The sequence below is a fragment of the Neurospora crassa genome, linkage group I (assembly GCF_000182925.2).
Source record: "Neurospora crassa OR74A linkage group I, whole genome shotgun sequence".
Lineage (NCBI taxonomy): Eukaryota > Fungi > Ascomycota > Sordariomycetes > Sordariales > Sordariaceae > Neurospora > Neurospora crassa.
In genome coordinates, this window is record NC_026501.1 from 5065744 (window position 1) to 5085072 (window position 19329).

General features: G+C 46.3%; 3 protein-coding genes across 3 annotated transcripts; all 3 read left to right on the forward strand.

Moving 5' to 3' along the window:
• Positions 1-687: 687 nt before the first annotated feature.
• NCU03250 (hypothetical protein) lies at positions 688-2599 on the forward strand (the record flags this gene model as incomplete). The annotated part of the gene is made up of 1 exon (XM_958672.3): positions 688-2599. The coding sequence occupies one exon, from the start codon at positions 688-690 to the stop codon at positions 2590-2592; it is 1905 nt and encodes a 634-aa protein (XP_963765.3). The 3' UTR covers positions 2593-2599.
• A 6567-nt stretch (positions 2600-9166) lies between these two features.
• On the forward strand, positions 9167-12312 carry NCU03253 (hypothetical protein). The gene is made up of 4 exons (XM_959313.3): positions 9167-9833; positions 9896-10137; positions 10203-10973; positions 11047-12312. Exons 1-4 carry the CDS (start codon positions 9767-9769, stop codon positions 11650-11652), a joined length of 1686 nt encoding a protein of 561 aa, XP_964406.3. The 5' UTR covers positions 9167-9766; the 3' UTR covers positions 11653-12312.
• Positions 12313-17352: 5040 nt separating this feature from the next.
• Positions 17353-19179, forward strand: NCU03254 (hypothetical protein). Its single transcript, XM_959314.3, has one exon. The coding sequence runs from the start codon at positions 17501-17503 to the stop codon at positions 18935-18937; it is 1437 nt and encodes a 478-aa protein (XP_964407.3). The 5' UTR covers positions 17353-17500; the 3' UTR covers positions 18938-19179.
• The last annotated feature ends 150 nt before the right edge of the window (positions 19180-19329 follow it).

Below are 19329 nucleotides of genomic sequence, written 5' to 3' on the forward strand. Positions count from 1 at the left end.
CTTCCTCTGACGGCTAGATCCTAATCTGATGCCCACAACTGCAAGAGAAACAGGCAAGAGCTTTCTTTTCTTTTTCCAACCCAACGTCCTTTCTCTCACCTTTTCCCAATCCCGGGTGACGACGACGACGGGTGTTTGGCTTTTTCTTTTTTTTTTCTTCCGGGGGGGGGGAAAGGGCGAGACCTTGAGACGTCGAAATGGCTCTTTCCTGCTCGGGTGTCATCATCTCTTGATCTTGACATTCTGTTGGCCTGTGCTGTCATGTCAACTGAATTCCGAAGACATTGAAATATGGCTAACTAGTAGCTGAAATAAGTTCCCTTTTCCACCATCTTCGTGTCATCCTTGTATTCTTGCAGATTGGCGTTGGGTCACTTCTGCATCGATAACTGTTGCTGTCCATTGCGGTCACCTTAGCCACTTTTTCGCATCTCTTGCGTTGTCAGAGCCCAAAGTGGTCGCAATCAACTACCTGTATCTGGACATTCAACCCCAATTGTTGATGAGAAGGACATCGTGAGACAACTTCTCGTTGTCAGCAAAACCCTTACTGTTAGTATCTCCATCGGGTGCTTCATCCGCGTTTTGCTAACGCAAGTCTCTCGTGATAGTGTTCACGGCCACTATACCTCAAGCAGTTTATATTTCACCCTTCGGTACAACTTCTTCGAAAGTCAGCAAGACACGATGAAGCTCACTTCAGCCTCCATCCGTAACGTTATCCACCCGACAGCTGCTTTTATACCGAGCGTTCCAAAGTCCTCAAGCCCTCCTTCCACCGAACCAGAATCTCAGTCGTGGCTCCACTCCCAACTGAACCCCAAGAACCGAATCGACAGTCTCGAGTTACTGGAAAACCCCCTTTGGAGAATCGATGGGTGTACCGGCCAAGGAACTCAGTTTTGTGCACTGCCTCTGTTCTTAGGAAACCATATCCCGCCCCTTCGATTTGATGTGTTCCTCCCTCAGGAAGCGGGCAGCTGCCAACGGCTACGGGAGCTCCTCGACCTGGATGCTGCTTTCCACACCAAGGATACCGTCCGAGTACAGAGGCTCGGCATTTCGCGTCATATCCTGCGAACACTGCAAGCGTGGACTCAGTCAAGTCAACAGGGCGACAACAAGCATAGCTTTGCTGAGATGTATAGCAGAAACATGCCCTTTGGATCCAGAATCATCTTCGAGAATCTCGAATATGATATCCGTAACATCAAAATTACTATTGCTCAAACGTTCCACCTCGAGGGACAGCTCCTTGGACTTTCGAAGCTCGGGGCCCAGCTTGGTCTGCCTCAGGATGATCTTCCGGAGCCGATAGACATCTTCAAGCTCCACATCGTGCGCCAACTTACCGAGAGTGTGTGCCTTGTTTGCATAGAAGACGATGATAGTGATAATGGGATGGCCACGGCCACATACGACGCCGCCAACGGAACAAGGGCGAAGAAGAAGCAGCAGCTCTGGATCTTGAAGGCCTTGACCAGCGGCACCAAATACCTCTACACCGAACTGCGTAATCTGCTGCAGATGCCACCCCACCCCCATGTCATCTCACGTCCGGTACGTCTTGTGACCAAGCAGTGTCAATTTGGAGGCAAGAACGCAGTCGTCGGGTTCATTATACCCTATCATCCAGGTGGAGGCCTCAGAGACACCCTACCGCTCCTACGCATCCATGGGCAGCCTGCGCTCAAAGACCAACTTAGATGGGCGATTCAGCTGGCTCAGGGTCTGTTACACATCCTTAACAAAGGCCAGATGTACTATCCCGATCTCCGTCTTGACAACATCCTCCTTTCCGAGGCCGGAGACATAGTCATGGTAGACTTCGAGCAGCGCGGGCTGTGGTGCGAGTTTGGCGCGCCCGAGGTGAACGCCCTGGATTACGTACGCATCCTAGCCAGTGACAGCTTGCTCGAAGACAATGATCTGGGTCTCTGCATACCCGAGGACATCATTGCGAGATACGCCGCTCTGCTCATGCGGGAGTTGCCAGACTGGGAAGCCCTAGAAACCTGTGAGAACTACAGTCAACGGCCGGAAGGCCACACCAGCTTCAACATCGCATGGCTGTGCCTCTCAAAGGTGGAACAGGAGGCAGCGGTGGTATATATGTTGGGAAAACTACTCTGGTGCATCTTCGAAGGCCAGAGTGGCCCGGACAAGGCCGCTTTTTGGCAGTCCTATGCTCGCGAGCCTGATTTGCAGTTCCCAGCGATGAGACAAACCCCTGCTGGGCTGCGTGACTTGGTGGATCAGTGTACCAGGGGACGAAGGGGGATTCTGTCGAGCCTGATCACGCGGCGGGGCAGTAAATTGGTCTTGGTGCGCGAGAAAGACACTACTCAAGGGTCTTGTTTACTTGATGGTACTGTCACTGATGAGGAGGAAGAAGAAGAAGAAAAGATTCTTCAAGTCGCGAAGAACTGGTGGATCACAGAGGTCAAAGCTGCGGAAGACTTTTTGCAGATGCGACATGAGATGAAGGAGCGTGGTGAGTGGAACGAGAACTACTTTGACCGACCGAGTCTTGAGGAGGTTATCAACCGTCTTGAAGATTTTCAGAAACGGAATTTGCAATTTGTTGAGTAGTACGATACACTCGATCAAGGGGAAATCTGGTTTCTGATTTGCTTTCGCATTTGCACGACTTCACCAATTCCATTCGTGAGTATTTCATCCTTTCTGTGCTCTCATATACCTCTAGTTAGTTTCATTCTTTACTTCGGGACTCTATATCGAAAATCAAATATAAACGTTCACACTCTGTCATCCCTACGAAAATAAGTCGTTGTTTATGGTAAGCACTTCCTGTCAAGAGTCAAGGTTTAGTTATCAAAGTGTTCTCTCTGTCCGACTGGCTTGTGGCAGACAAACAGCTGTACGGCACTTCCTCCCTTTTATTAGTCAACCCCCCCCCCCCCCCCCCTCTCTCTTCTTTTTTTTTTTTTTTTTTTTTTTTTTTTCTTCTTCTTCCATCATCTGCTTTTGCTAGTACCCAAAAACCAAGTATCAGAAGTTTCCAACATTTGATAACATGATACATCCTTTCTCCATTCGATAGTAGGTCTCTTTGGCTTTGCTCTTTTTCTGCTTTACATTGATCGTGTTTTTTTTTCCTACACAACAGTGTCTTCCCCCAACTTTCCCCGTCGGCTTGCGTTTTGGGGTTTCCACTTCAGCCCAAGACCTTTATACCATAGGTATGCATTTGCATTCATTGTTGGTGGCGTTCAATGCGCCACTGACTCAACTTGGCTCGTTTAGTTGGGATTGTTTGGAAGAGCATTCAAATAATTGACACATTCACCAGAAGAAAAAAAAAAAAAAAAAAGAGAGAGAGAAAGAAGAAAAACTTGTAATTGTCAGATGCCAGCTGGAGTTGCGAGACAGAAGCTGTCTATATATGTGGAGAAACCAAAACGACAATTTCCAAACCATGGGAATGTTGTGGAAGAATTCTGAATTCCGGGCTCTTTTCGTGGTGTGTGGATGGGCGAAAGCGGGTTCGCTTGTGGAAAGATGTTCTTATTATAATTCTTTGCCACTGCTGAGTGAGTTAGGATTCATGTTGCTAGTGTCCCGGATATATCTTAATGCTAGGAGATTTTCACATTGAATCAGTGTAGTGTGATCGAAATCTTTGAGGAGTCCGTAACACTGCTGTTGCTACTCGTAGTAGAACTGAGAGGTTAAAAAACGGCAGGTGGAGAAAAGGGCCCAGAAACATGCCTGCATCAAGACAAAATGGTCTTTCACCAAATAAACGAGAAAGACCGACTAGACCAATCCAGTATGACTTCGTGGTAGTGTGCCTAGCTCTTCTTGGAGGTTTGGGAACTCTTAAAAGACTTCACGGGGTTTTTTAAGGCCCGTTCCCTTAGCCGGGCTTCTGGCCAGCGATTTTGGTCCGGTTCTCATGATGTCTTGCGATTTCCGATGCAGCACTTGCCTCCTGTGTCGAATAGCAAAGAAACCGAATCGGAGGGGCCTTCGTAGGTACTAGGTAGCTTTCCGAAAACATACAGAAAAAACTCCTGCTTTTGCAAGCCCCCTTATACTAAAACCCCCCGTTTTTCTTTTGGTTTTGACTGTCCGCCAATCCTCCAAATAGCTGAGGATACAGTCCGGTGCTACTCTCTTTTGCAGAAGCCCACCCTTTTGCAAGAATCTTGGCTGTCGGCTTCGTTTGCAAAAGCAAGAGGTTCTTACTGTATCAGCCTAGAGGTAATCTTCTGCCTGTTCTTTGAACTATTATCTCAACGGCACGCCACTACGCGGTACCTTGAAACTTTTTCTGGTTATAGAGGTAACCACTCGTGTGCCTACGCTAGCCGGTGCGCCCGCCCCACCTCCCTCTTTCCCCCGTTGAGCCCGTGCCCGCTTTCCATAGAAACTGCTGCAGTCGGACCCAGTCGGAGAGTACTAAGTCCGGACCATGACGGGTTCGGTGATAGCGTCATTGTATCATGCAGGAACACAGTTCGCTTACTAGGATCATGCATGCGTGCAGCACGAACACCTGCCATGTGCACTGTGTAGTGTGAGGTGTGCCCCTGAAGAGACGTGGTCAGAGCACTTGGTCGTGTGCTCAGGCATAGAGCGCACGAATAGCCAGATTGTGTTGATTAACTTGATACAAATTCAGCCAGAAACAGAGATGGTGTTTTCGGTGAATAATGAGGTGTGACCTGGAAGAGATCGATCATCAGGTGAACAACCTTCCATAGTCTGATTTCTTGAATAACTTGGAGTATGATAGGTGAATAAGCTGTTCCAGTGTTGTACACTACCGAGTAACGCTCAAGAATTGGTTCTCATTGACTTGCCATTCCCCGAATCATGGTCTTCGAAGTTGATTAATTGAGTAGCCATGTGGTAGCTTTTGGCATGTCAGTGGCGCACCGAGATTTTGCTGGCCTTTTTATTTCTTCTCAACATGCTCCTCGTGTTCTAGCCGTCCGCTCGGGCCTTTCTGTTACATCGAGTCCGCTGAAACGATACTAGTCTTAGCTTGCGGGTTGCAATCTCGTCAGTCAACGATTATCTTAGCCTAGCATTTATCCATGGCTACAAGCCTCGTGAGATGTGCGAAGGAGGGATCGAATACTATCTGGTATGTTTTAGTTAGTAAGTGTGTTTGAGCTATTTTTTTCTCACACCACGCCTCGCACTGCGGGCTGGATCAGTGATAAACCACCAAAACAGCTTTCCGTTGAAGGACGACAGCTGTAGATCTGGCCCAGACAAAGGGTTTCCACCATTCCGGCACCAGAAACTTCAAATCCGTCCATCATCCGCTACTAGTATCAGTTGTCCCATCGTTATGCTGTGTACCATCATCCGCTTTGGTCCAACAAAGCCACTTCACCGCTCTCTGAGGTCCTCCCTCCAATCCGTCCAAGCGAAACCTATACGAAGCTCTTTTCACAAGGGAAGAACCTCGAGGCGAGATGATGGATTTGAGCTGAGTTGGAAAAAAACCAACCACCAACAGTGTCCCGAAAACGGCTCCCAATTGTCCTTTTCGACATCATCAGGGTACATTTATGTTGTTGTTAGGGCTGCCCTGTCTTCAAAAATCCGGAATAGATGTTCTTCAAGGTAACGGCCTCGTCAGGCCCACCGGAAGGTCGCAATGGGAAGTGTTTGCCCTCTCGTATCCAGATTATTGGAGGGCCAAGCTGATTCGGGGACAACCCTCCAACAAGAATACACTCCCAGAGGGACCACCGTAGCCCAAGATATTCGAACTGTCAGAGGATAGGAAAGAGAGCTGCAAACGTCAAGGTCTTCCGAAACAGAGGAGAGGGTTCGGGGAGATAGGGGGAGAACGACAACTGAATCACATATACGTAATCAAACCCTAAGCCCATCAAGGAAAGTCGGACATGGTGCCGAAAGCCGTTGAAGAGCATCACCCCACCCAAGGTCCAATCCATGTGGCACGGCGCCCTGTTCTAGGCCAAAAACGGCTTCGTGATGGTTTGGAGATTTGTTGGGTTGGCGCCGGGACACCGGAACCAGAATTGCGCACTAACGTGTGCTGAGCGAGCATTGGCTCTTCCAAGACGCCGTTACCAACATGACAATATGAAGCCACGCTGCCACAGCGAGTGCACACTTGAGTACGAGATCTTAGGGAGGAGGGTGCAGTAGCGAAATTGGATGGTTGTGGCTTGGGACTTGAAGCTTGGCATTGGATGGAACTTGTGGTTCCAGAAGCTCGAATGGGGCAGTGGCGTTCTCGAGCCGCTTCAAATTTCGGAATCGTGACCATTCTTCTGGGGGAGTGCCACCCAAGGGAATACTGACCAACAAAGCCAGCAGAGCGAGGGAACAGATAAGATGCCAGCGGGAAGTGACCGCGCGATGGGCCACATGGTCGGGGTGTCCCAGCTAACCTAGAGGGAAGACTCTTTAAAAACTACAAAGCCGGGCAGTTGAAACCGAAAAGAGCAGAACAGAGCGGTTCCAAATCCCGGTGTTCGAGGTCTGTGGGTGTTCAGAGTGAAAGAACGAATATGCGGTACCGAAGAAAAGGGGGTACCTATGTAGAAGGGCAAGGAAAATTTAGTAGGGTTACATTACCTACCGCACTGGAAGCAGCAAAACTGTGTGATAGCCATGTTGGTAGGGTATCTCTCCCACTCAACATGTCATGATGGTGATGACAGTGCGCGGTGGATGAGACAGACGGCCAAACTCCAAACATTTAGGAATGTCGAGTCGTCGCAGATGGAGAGACCGGGAGCGGCAGTTGTCGAGATCCGTGTCGCTTAAGGACATCTAACATCAACACCGTGACTCCCGTCCGTGACTGGAGGTGATGGCGCAGTACGGACACCCACGGATATCGTACAATTGGGATTCATGTACGGGGAGTTTCAAATTCCGTGACGGGTTGCATGAGAACGTCGCGTCCGTGAAATGCAACATCTAAAGCTCGAGTGGCGGGCCGATTACGGTATCTTGCTGTTGTACTGATAAGGTTGATATGTCAGTATTTAGCAAAACTTTGTGGAAGCTGGGCGTTGTCGTTGCACTGCGTACACCGTCACAGCTGTGTGATGACCGAGCGGATCGGGCAATGCGTTTATTTGACAACCGATGAATGAGATCCTATGTGTTCATGTGTGACTGACAGAGGCTGCTTGGTCCAAGGAATGTGCCGCTGCCTTTCAAAGGCCGATACAAATCCCTTCCCAGGTAGTGTCGCTCTTGGATGGAAAATGTGAGACAGAAAGCCAGTGCGGGAAACTAAAGGCAATGCTCAGGAAATGTGGTGTTGTTGCTGGCGGATGGAAAAATGGACATGGCAGGAAAAGAAAAGTGCCCCTGTTGGCTGCTGTTTGGCCGAATCAAAACTAACCCCGCACCGTTTTGGGGATGAGGTCGTCGATCGACTGCACAGGCCACCTGCCGTCTACATGCTATGTAGTGTACTATGGTACTGCGTACCTTCCACCTTTATTAGCACACCACTAAACTAGGTAGTAGGGATAGACGATACTGTGTAGTCCCTAGCGTCAGTAGGGCATGCACCTCCGCGCACGATGGAAACCTCTAGAGGTAGCGTAAAGAAGCATGGGCTTCCAGTCCTGGTCAACAACAGTGGACTGAAATCCAATGCCATTGTTCCTCCAACAGCCAGCTTCCGATGCGAAAAGCACCGAACAAATGGAAGCCCAGCTATCTGGTAATTTCGGATCGCCACCTGAGCATAGGATGATTGAAGAGCCATGGGATGATGTTGGCTTGTCAGCCAGTCACTACTAGCGTACGTATATACTGCGTTCCCGGACGTTTTCGTCGAGTGTCAACACTTCCTTCCACCTCGGAAGTCCTCGATTGCAACTTCTCCCTCCCTAGCGTCCATGCCATGTTGTGGTGATAATGTTGTACAGTCCTGCTTCATTCTATATACCTACAGTCATGCCCCTGGCGTAGGGCAGTCGCAACCGGTATGGAGCACGGCGGGTAGGTATCTTTAGTGCAGAAAGGCAGCCGAGCAACGGAAGGATGTGCTGACTGTCAATTTCGCTTGCAGACCTCTTGACACCATCATGGTCATCCACGATCCCTTTTTAAAGCAGCTTGGGGTAGCCGTTACCTACGTTTGTTGCGCGACCCATCGCTTTTTCATGTCAACAAAACGCCTGTCCGGTCCCTCGTCCAAGGCTGCCAGGCGACAGCGGGTCTAGACTTACCCCATATACATGTGGGCCTCACGGAGCACGAACCGAGCTGTCTGCCAGCTGAGACACTGTCGGCCATCATCGTCATGAGCATCATCTGATGGCGTTTTTGGGAAAAGAGGAAAGAAGAGATTACCGGCGCTTCGGGAGACTAGAGGAAGCCATTCAGTGAGTCTTCTTCGCCTTTGAGATGATCTTCTTGTATACTTCCTGACTGGCTCGAATGAGATGTGACGGCACTGGCTTAGTGGTTTCATGACCAATGGATGGGCAATCTTCACAGTGTGAAAAATTGTCGTCCCAACTCGTCAATTCCCGTGGCTGCTCTGGTCACGCCCCTGAACCGTCCCTCCAACAAACCACACAGTCAGGAACATGGATGCGATATCGTCAACACTTGGCGTTCCTCAGGGCGCCCGTCGTTGCACCCCCGGCTGGTCCCCACTGTGACTAGACCCGGCCTCCTGGGGGCCTGGGCCTGGTCCCATCCATAGGAAACATTGCCTTCTTACGGGATCACAAACGAACCAAGGGACCCCGAATCAGATGGTCCCGAATGCGCTTGGACTGCCATCAGCCCTCGCTTTCCATGCTGATACTACCTCAGGCGGCGTGCAATCTGGGACATGTCCCCGCAGCACTTAGCACTCTTGGTAACAGTGGTCCTCAATGCTTCGCCATGGTTGGTTAAGATCGCCAAAGAAAAAGACTGGATGCAACCGCATGGTACAACACTGCACGCTGAATGGGCATGGCCGTACCAATTGGCTTAGTTCCCAAAGATGAAGGCCCCCCGTTTCCATGTTTTCCGCTCCACTCCGATTCTGGTCACAGAGCCCAGAAAGCTCTCTGTCTTGCCTTACTGAGCAGGGTGTGCGGGCTTGGTGGTGTTCTACAGAAGAGAGGACCACATACAACACTACCTCAGAAACCCCAATGAGGGCCGAAAGGCAAAACAGAAAAGAAAGGGCACACCATCTCGGCCCAGTTGCCTGTACATATGGGTGCCACCACCCGCTGCCATCCACATGGTGCTCGTTTTCCGGAAGTTCTTTTTTTGGTCCCTTTCTCCCCGTTCCCTCTTTGGCACATCATGAGTGCTTGATCGCTCATGCTGATACACTCCCTATCTTGCAGTCGAGTGATATCATCCTCTTTTCAGTGTATTGTATTTCCTTCTATACCCACCATACCCTGTGTCAAGTATTCGATTTAGCTTTGCGGGTAGACCACGTCCCCGAACACTCCTTTCTATCAACCTATCATTTGCCATTGTCTCCACCCTATTCCATCTGGGCCTAGGGTCTTGATTTGACGACTAATACTTCTTTCCTACGCCACGACGACGACGACGACTTTAACTTCGTGCGCCTTTTGTTAGCGATTGTCTGGGTCACGCGTCGACTATTGAGACCTCAAAGCCGACGCATCTGGTCAGTACCAGAGCGCGGCCTTTTCTTGGAGGGAGCTGAAGCACATCAGCGGGTAGCGGCCGATCCCCAGAGCCAGGAGGGTTCACAAGTCGTTCTACAGTAAAGTTCAAAGACGCAGCTTCGAAAGACTACACGATGGCCAACGCGACGAACCCTTGTCCTGCGCCCTTTCTGAGCGAGGCGCTTTTTAACGATGGGGGGTGTAAGTTACCGGAACCGAAACCTCGTCATCACGAGTGTTGCTGCTAACTAACATATGACCAGTTGTGGATGGAAGGCTATGTCAGGAGGTAGGCCAAGGGCTTAGGTGCTGCCTGCCTTGCCCCATGACCGATTGGGCCTATCCCGACGAATTCAATACCCTGGGAGAGGTGGCACAATGGGTTGCAGTTGCTGGCACCGCCTGTTGTGTCTTTCTTCTACTGTCCTGGATCATTCTACCCGTCGAAAAGACTCACAGACATTATCTTAGTCTGTGCTTGACCACGGCAGTTTTGTTTATGAATGTAAGTACTCGGCCGCTTATTCCCTGCTGCCAAGTGGGATTTCGAAGCGTTGACATACTTTACAGCTCGGTTTCGTGATACCTCTTGCCGCTCAGCCAGATGAATGCTACGATGCGATCACGCCCAATTCGATGCAAACCAACTCACCTTGCGCAGTATCTGGCGCATTCTTGATCTTTGGAGGTTGGGGAGGAGTGATGTGGGTGTTTTTGCGCTCCCTATCATTGCATCTGCAAATCTGTTGGCAGGTTGTTGTCGGACGCAACTTTATGTGGTTCTCCCAAGCTACCGGCTGGGGAATCCCCATTATCGGCATCATCATGGCCCTTGTTTTCAGTGGCGTTTCTTTCCGCTTTGGGTCGACGTGTCATATCAACCACGAGAATAGCTTGGCTGACCTTTGGGTCCCCTTGCTGATCTTTGCCGGACTCACCATCTTCATTCAGTTTGCGACGTTTGGTTATTGCATCAAGGTCTACCTTGCATCGCTTGCCGACAACAGCGCCTCCACTGAAAACTCGAACTTGCCTTCCTACACCAACAGCATCCGAACCATGACGCCCAAACAGGCATACAGACGTGTACGCCGAGTCATCCAGCTTCAATGGAGGGGGATTGCGATTGTTCTGATTATCGTTACCGACGTCGTCCTTTTCTCAGTCGTCTTTGTTTTCCAGGACAACACGGTGGAGGCCGTTAGGAGAGACCCGAGCACTGCCCTGGAATGGGTTGCCTGCCTTGCGATGATGGCTGGTGACAAGCACAAGTGCTTGGACAAGGCCGGTCCATTGGTGGTCGACATGCCCACTGTTGGCGCAGTTCTACTGCTTCTCTCGGTAAAGCTTCCAACCACCATGTTTTATTACCAAACAATTACATAACGTTCTAACCTGATAAACTATGTACCAGATAAACGGCTTGTGGCTTTTGCTCCTCCTCGGCCGATGGTCGATGGTGACGGGATGGCGCGACCTCCTAATGACGGTTCCTCAGCGGAACAAGCGAGAATTTGTCTCCGTCGACGCACGGATGGACGATCTCAAGAAAGACACACGTTCGTACGAGATGCTGTCCCGGGAAAACTCCGGGAAAAAAATGGACGACTCAGTAACACCCTCCGTAGTGACTCCGATTTCGCCCACGTACAGCGCGTACAACACGTACAGCATGAGGTCGCCCATCAATGGCAGCGGCGGCGACGGCGGCTACCGAAGCCCTTCGCTGTCCAGGAATAATGCTCCTGGTGAGGGCACAACTTCGCCGGGACCTCGCAACTACCACGACACCGCCAACCGCTCAGGTCGCCGAACCCCCGATTACTTCGGCAGCACAGCACGCTACCACGTGCCAACAAGGTCTTTTTCGAGCCCTCGCCCACCACGGTCACCGCCACCAACGGTAACATGGGACGCAAGAGATACATACGCTAGAGCTTCTCCGCTGCCGGATGAAAGCCCGTATGGGCAGGTACAAGGAGCGTATGGTCAACAACCTATGGGAATGAACAGGATATGAGATGAATGATGACAGGTGTATAATACGCAAAGTTGAGGGGAGGAAAAAAATTAATATTTCCATGAAATGAATTTTGACAACAGTAAAATAACTCCACCAATCCATACCCACACGCATGTTTACGTACCTTCTATCCCCAACCACGTGAGCCTTTCATCTCATCCCTATGGACATGCAAAATACATTGGTCCTCATATCAGCTCTCGATGGCCCACGAACCCTCGGATTTTGCCACGACGCCAAGGTCGTGCAAAGACGGCGAGGTAATCTTTCAGAGCTTACGTCCTGCATGCTTGCATGCAACAAAGTCCGGTAATGGACCAATGGCAAGCTCAGCTGTGTGGATGGAACTCCCGGTACGGGTGATATAACTTCGTCACCGTCTTGATGACAGCAGACGCAGCGCATTGATCTAGTTCGAGCTTTTTTCTCCTGTCGTACCAACGTCCTGTATTCCGAAGCTTACCAAATGCTGGTTGAGAAGCCAAGCGTGAATGTGACGATATATCGATGAAAGCATTGAAAGCTGGTCCCGGTAGTCAATGCTCACATTGAAACTCTCCATGGGCCAAGATAGATTTTCCCGGTAGAGCAAAATAAACTTCGGCGGAAGATGGGGAAGAACGAAGACGGAACGGGACGTGCGGAGTCCCCGGAAGTGGTTGGGTTAGCGGGTCATCGGCGGGCCGGACATCGGAAGGGATTCCGATAGAGGTATGGTTGGGATGTGTAAGGCGAGTTGACTTACACTACCTTTTAGTGTTCCCACACTCAATCGCCTATGCAGTCTTGGCAAGAGGTGTATGTACGTGCACACACACACACACCGCATTTGACAAATCTAGCCATTTAACATCGCTTTACACAACTCAACTCAATCGTTTAATATCGAAATCTGGCTAAAACTAGTATAAAAAATCGATATTTTAATGTTCTACGTCGTACAGTTGTCTATTTTAATATTTACATTGTCTTTTAAACTGTTATTAATATAGTACGCTACCCCAATACCCGCTAAAAGGTATTAATAATAATAATATTAGTAAATAACGAATATTCTAATAACGTTACTAAAATTACTAATATAAATATAAAGAGTATATAGAAATATAAATATATTCTATTAAATACTAGCAAAGCATTTTTACCGTCGCAAACTTCCTAAAATATTAGAAAGCTTCTTATATAAGTATTTAAGGTACAATATATACTATATTACTCCTTATACTTTATTAATTATAACTAATATTATAAAGGAAATTATAAACCTCCTTGTATTAAAACCCGATTTATACCTCGACGAAATCTATACCTTTTTAACCAATAAGTATAACGTATACGTTTCGACCGAGACCGTACGGCGGTACCTTCGATAAGAGAAGTAGAAGAAGAAGCGACTCTATATAAAAGCATTACAATAATCCCCTATACTAGTAATTGAATAGATATTAAAAATCTCTTTATTTATTATAAAGATATTTATATTTTATAACGAATTTAATATAGACCGAAGGGACGGTGCTTGTTGTACTAGCTAGGTACCCTACGGCGCTATTGTAATAATATTAAGCAAGTTCGTACGTAGTACGCGGTATTACCTCCTTTTAATTATTATAATAAATAGGCTACTTAATATATTAGTATTTAGAAGTATAATAGATTTAGCCGAGGTTTAGGACTAAATAGTAAAATACCTACTCCCTAAAATAAATCTATTTCCTAATTGCAATAGTATTTTAATAATAAATAATACTAATTAATACCCCTATACCGAATTCTAATACGCATATAACTAAAAGGGGGTTTTATTATAGTATTTACCGCCGTACTCTCCCGAATTCAACCCTATTAAGGTATATTTTAATAATTTTAAACGGTAGTTTAAGAGGGTATATTGTAACGAGGGCGGTAATAAAATATTAGACGACGATTTTGCTATATTTCTTAAGCAATTAGCGTAGGATATAGGGTATAGAGTACAATAAATCTATAGCTATTTTAAGAATGTAAAACTAATAATAAATCGATTTAATAATATTAATAAAGAGTATAGCGAACTATATACTAACGAGTTGGTCGAGTATAGAGAGATAGGTACTATATTTAGGTAGTAATAAAGAGTATGGACGGAAGAGATAGATTTATGTATGTTAAATTGAATTATATATTAAAAATGCTAGAAATGCTAGAAATACTAGAAGTACCAGAAGTACCAAAAATCGTATTTATCTATATAATAATACCAAAATACTAAAAACCTTCCTCTTTCGCTATAAATCAATTTGTAATATCGTTATCGCTCGCTAGGACCGCTAGTAATAGTACCCGCTATAGAAGCGAGAGCTCTAGTAACGCTATATTCGAATACAATATTAAATCGCAAGTTTAAAATATATATTAATTAATTAAATTACAATAATAGAGGTTAGAAAGTATACTTACTATAGTTTAATTATATTACTAATACCGTATACTCAATTTTAAGGAAGTTTTTAATACCGTCCTTAAATACCGTATAGAGGTCGTAATTAAACCCTAACTTTATAAATTACTTTACTAGCTACTTTTTAAGTATAAATATATTGGGTAGTACTTCCTTATTCTAGAATTCATTCTTCAAAGCAATTAAAACTCTATATACTAGTACTACTTTAATTAACGATTTAATATAGTAACGTTTATAGAATATTTTAAAGAACTTAGTAATAATCTCTTTAGCCAACCGACTAAGCGGGGCGGAGGGTAGTAATAACGAACGAAGACCGAAAATCGAAGGTACGGGCGGACGTAGTATAAATAATTCTCCGGCCTCTACTAGGGAATTTCTAATCTCCTCGCCCTTATCCTCCTTACTTACTATTAATAATAGTATAATTAATAATAGTACTAGTAGTTAAATAAATATTATAGTCGCTATAGAGATAGGAAGAGGATTAATATTAGTACGCTTAGTAATAAGAGTCTTATAGTCGGTCGGATACCTATAGAACACAGTAGTAAAATATTCTAACGGCGTATATAAATCGATAATTACCGTTTTACCTAATAGGAGGAGAGTACCTACTATATTATAATTATAGCTGCTAGCGATTGTTAAATTAGTGATAGAGCCGCCGGTAGTATAAAGTAGCTAGATTTAGGGATATTGAAAATAGGGAGGGAAGTGTTAGTATAGTAGCGGGTATAGTAGGTATAGGGGAGGAGGGTATAGCTAGTATAGACCTTTAAAATTGTCCTTCTTTAGTATAGCTTATAATAGACTATTTATAGTCTCTATATTAGTACTACTATTATTGCTATTAATATTATTAACGATATTAATATTAATTAGTAGACTATTACCTCCTCCCCTATATTTACTATTACTATCGCTAATATTAAAGGTAATTACTACCTTATTGCCTAATATATTTTATATTAGTTTAAATAGCGGGTTAGCTATTGTAGCCTTCCTTAATAATATAGTACGTACCTATTTACCTATATCTTTAACGTTAAAGTTATAATAAGTTATACTCCTATCTATAATGTAGTATATTTAATATTTAATAGCCTTATTATAATTCTTATACTTATAGCTAAAACCGTACGCCTATACCTATACTAGCTCCTAATATATAGTACTATATAACTTTACCCCTGTATATTCCTCTTGCTACCGGTCCTCTTCTAAATTCTTTTTAATTTTTACTAGTATAATATTTATTATAATGCGTTTAAACTTCTCAGTACCGGTTAAAGTCCGTAACCCTCGTAACGATAGCGTATCGACCGCTTGTAGAGTTAGAATAACAAAAGGATTAACTAAACTATAAGAGGGGGTAAGAATAAAGGGTATACTATTATAAAAAGATAGGGTAATAAGGATTTTATTAGTGGGCGGGTTGGTTAACCGAAATTTAAATAATATAGTAAAATAGTAATACTAATTAATATAGTAGAGGTATAACTTTATAACGGTCTTATACTTAATATTATTATACCTATTATAAAAATCCTTCTTAGGAATAATTTTATTATATATAATAACTTAGGCGTAGCGGTTATTATAGGTAGCGGTAATATATATAATATTATACAAAGAGACTAATTACTTTATCCTTATAACTATATTATTACTAATAATATTTTTTATATAACCTCGCTATATATATAGGATCTTACTAAGTAGTATCGTCCTAAACTGCCACTTATAGAACTTGCTATTGTTTTACTTAATTTCAACCTCTTTAAATAAACTATATTCTTCAATAGCGGGTAATTTAGTATAGCTAATAGTAATATATAAACCGACTATATTAAATTAGACCTATATCAAATTAAAATATTTAGGACGTAGTAATAGCAGTACTATAGCAACCGGCTTATAAATAATATAGGGCTAAGCTAGTAACGCCGAAGTAATTAGTTTGGTCGGGGAGGTTACTTCGCTATTATTATTGCCCGATAAATAAAATAAAGTATTAAAAGCCTACTTCTTAGGAGTAAAGCGGACGGGGAGCTATTATTTAACTTTATTATCGTTACTAGAATCTTCTTCGCTACTAGAAATCTCAATAGGTATTATAAGCTTAGGGGGGAACAACAGCAGTTCTAGGACTAGGATTAGGACTAGCTCTAACTCTAGTATAGTAACTTTCCCCTTCTTAATAGTAGTCTTTTTAATAGCGGTCTTCTTAACAGTAGTCTTAATAGGAGTAACCTTCTTCTTAGGTAGAGTAGTCTTAGGGATAACTTTAATAGATTATTCGATTTTACAATTCTTCTTTCTAGGGCGGGAGGAGGCGCGTTATAAAATTATTAAATTAGGATCTTCCTAATCTTAATCTTTATTGAAGTAGATTATTGGCGCGCCGCTTCGAATATAGGATTGCTTTATGCTGGCGGGTTTTGAATTAAGGATTGTTTTGGGAGGTATTGTTGCGATGGATTTGATTGGTTACTAGTGTTGTAATTATTTTGCACGATGAAATAGCTTTAGATTAATATAGAAATTGTTATCAAATAATGAATTTTGACGAAGTTGTACAATACAGAAGTGCGGTGTGTGTGTGTGTGTGTGCACGCACACACACCTCTTGCCAAGACTGCACAGGCGATTGAGTGTGGGAATGTATGTAGTGTACTTGATAATCGGAAAGCCCAAAAGTCCGAAGATGCCGTTGAGTGATGGATTCGGAAGACAGCAGTCAGATATACAACTACCAAGTCGGTCTTTCCCATCGTATGCATAGTTCCCAACGTGGAAGTTGGTCACGAGAGCCACCCGCCCCTTCAGTTGCGTCCGGATGAAGAGGAGTTCCATGATGCTTTCTACTATGCAGTACATGCCGCGAACTTGACGATCTCCCTTGGCAACTTCGACAAGGGGGGAAGGAGGGCATGAGTAGAGGAAGGAATGTCCGGTCACAGACGCCCTAAGCCGGGATTGGCTTGCTTCGTCTCCGGTTCATCCGGAATCCGGAGGTTTGGATGACTGCGACGCAGAGTGAATCTGAATCTGTTCAGCTCTTCGCGCGGGCTTTCAGTGGTGTCCGAATTTAGTGGATTAATGCCGGTTTGGTGCCGTTCGTTTGTTTGGGCCAATCAAGCGTGTTGATATTCACTTGGCAGTATTCATGAACAAGTTTTCCATACCTTGTCTTGTCAGCATCGCCCATAGTCGGACACTTTTGTCAGAAAAAGAAACCGGATGAAACTGTCCTTCGCAATATCAGTTGGATATACGATTTCTTTAACTATCGGCTTAGCCCTTCGTTTGGTTTACAGATAGGAAGCAAACATGGCCAGGGACCCAACGTTTGTCGGCTCAAATCCAAATCTGCAGCAGAGATAGCAAACTGGCCAGATGATGCCGAAACAACCCGAACCCGAACCCGGAAATGATGGCACCGGTATTGGGACCGATGGCTGGCACCGCGGTCGCCGCCTTATGCTTCCACTCTCCAACCACACCTCATCCACTTACACCGCTCTCACCAGTCCCATCTCTTGCGCCCGCCGGCGCCGACTTATATCACTTCCACCAAACACAAAAGCTGGTCGCATGATTCTCCTGATTTTAGCTCTGCTGCTGGGCTTCTTCCTCCACTACATGTGGAAAGCCGAAGCGGCCTTAAGCAAGCCGTGGAAACCTGACGACAGCTCCCTCGCCTTCAGCCAAAGACCACTCCCCCCACCATCCAACGAGGCCCTCCTGTCCTCGGCCGGATATAAGCTTCCATTACGAACCAAGGGGCGGGACATCGTGGACCAAAATGGCAAGCGCTTCAAGCTCTCGTCAGTCAACTGGTACGGCGCCAGCGACGAGCTTTTTATTCCGGGTGGGCTTGACGTGCAACACCGCGACGTCATCGCCAGCACGATCCGTTCGCTTGGCTTCAACAGCGTGCGCATGCCGTACAGCGACGAAATGGTCATTTCGAACCCGGAAGTCCCGCTGCGCCTGTTGGCGGCGAATCAGGACCTCGTGGGCAAGCGCGCCCTGGATGTGTTTGAAGCGACGGTAACCGCCTTGACGGACGCCGGGTTAGCCGTTATCGTCAACAACCACATCACCACGGCGACATGGTGCTGCGGCGCTGACCCGTGCGATGCTGGCTGGGCAAACGATTTCCTTCCTGGCTCGCTGTGCCGGGTACGACAGACGGAGGCGCAGTGGATTGACCACTGGGTGACGGTGATGAACCGCTTCGTCGACAATCCGCTGGTAATTGGGGCCGATTTGCGCAATGAGGTGCGCGGGCTTTGGGGCACCATGCCGTGGGAGAGATGGGCTGCGGCGGCAGAACGAGCAGGCAATGCCTTGTTGGGGATAAACTCGGACTGGCTGATCATTGTGGGTGGGACCGAGTCCGGTAACGACTTGACGGGCGTGAAACGTCGGCCGGTCGAGCTTGACGTAGCAAACAGACTGGTGTATTCGGCACATGTCTATTCATGGAGCGGTTGGGGAAGCATGGGAGGGCGGTATTCGAAGCGCACATATGCATCCTTCGTGAAGGCTATGCGTCAGAATTGGGGATACCTGGTGGAAGAAAATCTGGCGCCTGTTTGGATTGGAGAGTTTGGGGCACCCGACCGTCCTGGCATCGGTGATGCGAACTACTGGCAGAATCTCCTGAGATATCTCAAGGCGATTGACGCCGACTTTGGATACTGGGCCATCAACCCGCGCAAGCCAAAGGACAACGAGAAAGAGTCATACTCACTCGTCGAGGATGATTGGGTTACGCCGGTGCTGGATTATCGTATGAAGGACATGACGGAGCTTATGAGACAGTGAGTGGTGCTGATGTCTTTTGGCGTGACAGCATTTCTAGGATATAGCTTCTGCTCGGCCAGAACTAGTTGACGGGATTGTTGATATGCTTTGGGAGTATCTATCATGGCGTTAGGGGGGGAGCGTAAAAGATGCAATATAGCCGACCGGGAAAAGCGAATATATTTGCAGTTTCTCTTGGGCCATCTGACTTGTAACATTTCTGCCTCGTTCCGAAGGAGACTAGAGGTACTATTATATTTTCCTGGCTGTCACGAGAGCGCCGGAGGACAGGTCCCGGGTTGTCGGTGTCTGGGCCGTGAGATGCGGCGTAAGGCGGGAGCCTGGAGGATCGCAGGATTACCTACAGGCCAACCCCGCTTTGCCCACCTACACAGGTACCTATACAGCAAACC